This window comes from Mauremys mutica, chromosome 1, assembly GCF_020497125.1.
Source record: "Mauremys mutica isolate MM-2020 ecotype Southern chromosome 1, ASM2049712v1, whole genome shotgun sequence".
NCBI classification, from domain to species: domain Eukaryota; kingdom Metazoa; phylum Chordata; order Testudines; family Geoemydidae; genus Mauremys; species Mauremys mutica.
The window spans coordinates 368,503,036-368,507,618 of record NC_059072.1 but is presented as its reverse complement, the minus strand read 5'-3'; the positions used below and the strand labels follow the sequence as shown (position 1 = coordinate 368,507,618).

General features: G+C 45.0%; 1 protein-coding gene across 1 annotated transcript; it reads left to right on the top strand.

Annotated features, from left to right (window-relative positions):
- Nucleotides 1-913: 913 nt before the first annotated feature.
- On the top strand, nt 914-4,381 carry LOC123374439 (olfactory receptor 52R1-like). Its single transcript, XM_045024442.1, has 2 exons — nt 914-998; nt 3,319-4,381. The coding sequence occupies exon 2, from the start codon at nt 3,386-3,388 to the stop codon at nt 4,379-4,381; it is 996 nt and encodes a 331-aa protein (XP_044880377.1). The 5' UTR covers nt 914-998; nt 3,319-3,385.
- Nucleotides 4,382-4,583: the final 202 nt, after the last annotated feature.

The window sequence follows — 4,583 nt, the reverse complement described above, 5'->3', positions numbered from 1 at the left end:
AACATTGTCTTTGTTTTACCCACCAATGTGAACGAGCAAGTGTCAAGGCTGAATCCCCACGCTGGCACCTTGAGTGCGGAAGGTGGGAGTCTGCAAAAGACCTTAAAAATACCTGGATACTCCAGGCTTGTATTAAACTCCCAAGGTTACAGATCCCCCTGGACTTGGTAGTAGTGCTGCCACCAACCAAGTGAAAAAAATGCCTCTTAAAATCCAGGAAAACTCACCTGGGAACTTTTCCCTGAAGCCCCTTGGCTTTTCCAGCCCTCTCTCAGGGAAGCCGAGAAAGAAAACAAACAAAAGAAAACCCAGCTGTTGTACCAGCTGATCTCCGAACCCTTGATTCACGTAACTATGTCAGTAGCGTGTGCATAGACCTCTTGTTTTTAAACTCAAAAATCAAATCATGTTCCTAAAAAGATGATTTTATTAAAAAAATAAAGAAAACACATCTGGAAAATCAGGGTGTTGCAAGATATTAAAAGAGCAACTGAAATCATTAATACCCAATAACGTCTTCCTTGGGGTCCAGTTTAAAGGTTACAAAGCAAACAGAAGCCCCTGCGTTTAGCACAGAAGACGCCACAATCCCAAAATAAAGCGATAAACCTGATCACGTCTAACTAAACATTTCCTGTTCTACTTGCTTATCTGTAGTTCCAAATGAGCAATTTTTAGGTATAAATGCTGATGGTTTTTCAGATGTGGTGCAATCTTTACAGCACACCTGCTGCTCTCTGTCTCTCCAGCTGAGAGAAAACATCAACTCTCACAAAGATGGGAAGTTTTTTCTCAATTTTCAAAGTTTCTCATCTTCCCATTGGCTCTTTTGGCCAGGTGCCAACTCACTTCCTCTTACCTAATCATTTCAGTGAGACGTCTTCACTCTTTTCAGCTAAGACAAGTACAGAACAGCTCCGAAGAAGGATTTTCATGGCTAACTGACTGGCTGGGTGTTCATAAAAGGGGTTCTACCACAGTAGACCACATTTACCACAGTAGGTGTTTCCACTGAGTTGCTATCAATGATGCCCAGTTCTTTTCCTTGGGGTGCGTCTAGCTGGGATGTTTCCCCCGGAGCATGACTTGGCAAAAGTGTTTTTTGTTTATTTGTCTGTTTCCCCACCTCCCTTCTCAGGTTTTGAACAACGGGGTGAATGGGGATCTCCCTACAGCATGGACTCCCTAGCCTGTCTTTCATTGTATTAAGGAACAATGATGGATAACCAGTACCCAACATCATGTTTCCTGCTATTGCCTATTAAGCTTTACCACATCACGACATGTAGGAATTATTGACACATACCATAAAATATGGAATTGGCATTAGTAGGGTCAGTTGTTCATAATTAATTTCTATGAATAATGAAAATGTCTTTTTTTCAGTGTGTGAAGAATCACAGAATCATAGTATATCAGGGTTGGAAGGGACCTCAGGAGGTCATCTAGTCCAACCCCCTGCTCAAAGCAGGACCAATTCCCAACTAAATAATCCCAGCCAGGGCTTTGTCAAGCCTGACCTTAAAAACCCTCTAAGGAAGGGTAATCAGATTCAAAGAGCGCAAAGGAACCCCCTCTAGCCTTAGTTTCAAAGTTACAACAAATCAGGGATAAACCTCCCTCTCGCAAAGGGAAAATTCACAAGTTGAGAAAACAAAGATAAACTAACACCCCTTGCATAAGAACATAAGAACATAAGAGCGGCCGTACCGGGTAAGACCAAAGGTCCATCCAGCCCAGCATCTGTCTACCAACAGTGGCCAATGCCAGGTGCCCCAGAGGGAGTGAACCTAACAGGCAATGATCAAGTGATCTCTCTCCTGCCATCCATCTCCATCCTCTGATGAACAGAGGCTATGGACACCATTCTTACCCATCCTGGCTAATAGCCATTTATGGACTTAGCTACCATGAATTTATCCAGTCCCCTTTTAAACATTGTTATAGTCCTAGACTTCACAACCTCCTCAGGTAAGGAGTTCCACAAGTTGACTGTGCGCTGCATGAAGAAGAACTTCCTTTTATTTGTTTTAAACCTGCTGCCTATCAATTTCATTGGGTGACCCCTAGTTCTTGTATTATGGGAATAAGTAAATAACTTTTCCTTAGCCACTTTCTCAACATCACTCATGATTTTATATACCTCTATCATATCCCCCCTTAGTCTTCTCTTTTCCAAGCCTCTTAAATCTTTCCTCGTATGGGACCCTCTGCAAACCCCGAATCATTTTAGTTGTCATTTTCTGAACCTTTTCTAGTGCTAGAATATCTTTTTTGAGGGGAGGAGACCACATCTGTACACAGTATTCGAGAGGTGGGTGTACCATGGATTTATATAAGGGCAATACTATATTCTCAGTCTTATTCTCTATCCCCTTTTTAATGATTCCTAACATTTTGTTTGCTTTTTTGACCGCCTCTGCACACTGCGTGGGTATCTTCAGAGAACTATCCACGATGACTCCAAGATCTTTTTCCTGACTCGTTGTAGCTAAATTAACCCCCATCATATTGTATGTATAGTTGGGGTTATTTTTTCCAATGTGCATTACTTTACATTTATCCACATAAATTTCATTTGCCATTTTGTTGCTCAATCACTTAGTTTTGTGAGATCTTTTTGAAGTTCTTCACAATCTGCCTGGCTGTTACTTACAAATTTGAAATATGAGAGACTTGCTCAGAAAGATTTGGAGAGCATGGATTGATGTCCGCTCCCATTTAGTCCCAAGAGCGGACAAGCCCCCAAACAAAGCCTCCCCGCCCTGCCACAAGATTTGAAAATATCTTGTCCCCTTATTGGTCCTTTGGGTCAGGTGTCAGCCAGGTTACCTGAGCTTCTTAGCCCTTTACAGGTAAAAGGATTTTGGTGTCTCTGGCCAGGAGGGATTTTATAGTATTGTACTCAGGAGGGTTGTTATCCTTCCCTTTATAGTTATGACAGAAGGAGATTCCACCACCGCCCTAGGTAACCCATTCCAGTGCTTCATCACCCTCCTAGTGAAAACGTTTTTCCTAATATCCAACCTAAACCTCTCACACTGCCATTTGAGACCATTGCTCCTTGTTCTGTCATCTGGTACCACTGAGAACAGTCTAGATCCATCCTCTTTGTGACCCCTTTCAGGTAGTTGAAAGCAGCTATAAAATCCCACCTCACTCTTCTCTTCCGCAGACTAAATAATCCCAGTTCCCTCAGCATCTCCCCTTACGTCATGTGCTCCAGTCCCCTATCTGCTTCACCAATCTGCTTCACCAATGAGAACAGACTCCAATAGTGTATGCAGTGTCTCATATTCACATTGTCTCTCCATGCAGGCATTTGTACTGCGACCATCACCCTTGACTCTGGGAACATACAGGAAGTCAGGAGAACACACGGTACATGCAAGAGACACCTTTCTGCCTCAGAGTTGGACACCTTCACTCCTTCTCCATGTCAAATTACAACACAACCGACTTCACCAACCCCTCCATCTTCATCCTCCTGGGTATTCCTGGCCTGGAGGCAGCCCATGTCTGGATCTCCATCCCCTTCTGCACCATGTATGCAATAGCCATCTTGGGGAATTTCACAATCCTGATCATTGTAAAGAGGGATCCGAGCCTCCACGGGCCCATGTACTATTTCCTCTGCATGCTGGCCATCACCGACCTGGTCCTGTCTACATCCGTCCTGCCCAAAATGCTGGCAATCTTCTGGTTCAATTCCCGGGAGATCGATTTCAGTGCCTGCCTCACCCAGCTATACTTCATTCACTGCTTCTCGGGGATGGAGTCTGGGATCTTTGTGGCCATGGGTTTCGATCGCTATGTGGCCATCTGCCATCCCCTGAGACATTCCACCATCCTGACAAACCCAGTGGTGGCCAAGATGGGACTGGCCGTGGTGCTGCGCAGTAGCATGCTTGTACTGCCCTATCCCTTCTTGGTAAGACAGTGGCGATACTGCAGAACCAACATCATCCCCGAGCCATTCTGCGCACACATATCCGTGGTGAAGCTGGCCTGCGGCGACACCCAGGTCAGCAGTTACTATGGTCTCTTTGTGCTATTGTGTGTAATGGGTCTGGATGGGATTTTTATTGCCATGTCCTATACCCAGATCCTCAGGGCCATCTTCAGCCTCCCCACAAAGGACGCCCGGCTCAAGACTTTTGGAACCTGCGTCTCCCACCTCTGTGTCACCTTAATCTTTTACATCCCAGGTCTCTTCTCCTCCCTCACGTACCGTTTTGGACAGAATGTGCCCCTGCATTTCCATGTTCTTATTGGCAACATGAACCTACTGGTGCCCCCCATGATAAACCCCATCATCTATGGGGTGAGGACCAAACAGATCCGGGACAGGCTGCTCCGATTCATTACTCATAAGGGATGATTAGTTGGGGATTGGTCCTGCTTTGAGCAGGGGGTTGGACTAGATACCTTCTGAGGTCCCTTCCAACCCTGAGATTCTATTATTCTATGATTCTATGATTCTAACTAAAGTTTTCTCCTGGTGCTCTGGTTCTGAGACTGAGCTCCGTGAAGCACTGGCTGGTGACATGGTGCTGGGCCCTCTTCCTTCAATCACTTACTGG

What these genes read in the sequence shown, in the direction of transcription:
- LOC123374439 (XM_045024442.1), top strand. Translation starts at nt 3,386, where the DNA reads ATGCAAGAGACACCTTTCTGCCTCAGAGTTGGACACCTTCACTCCTTC.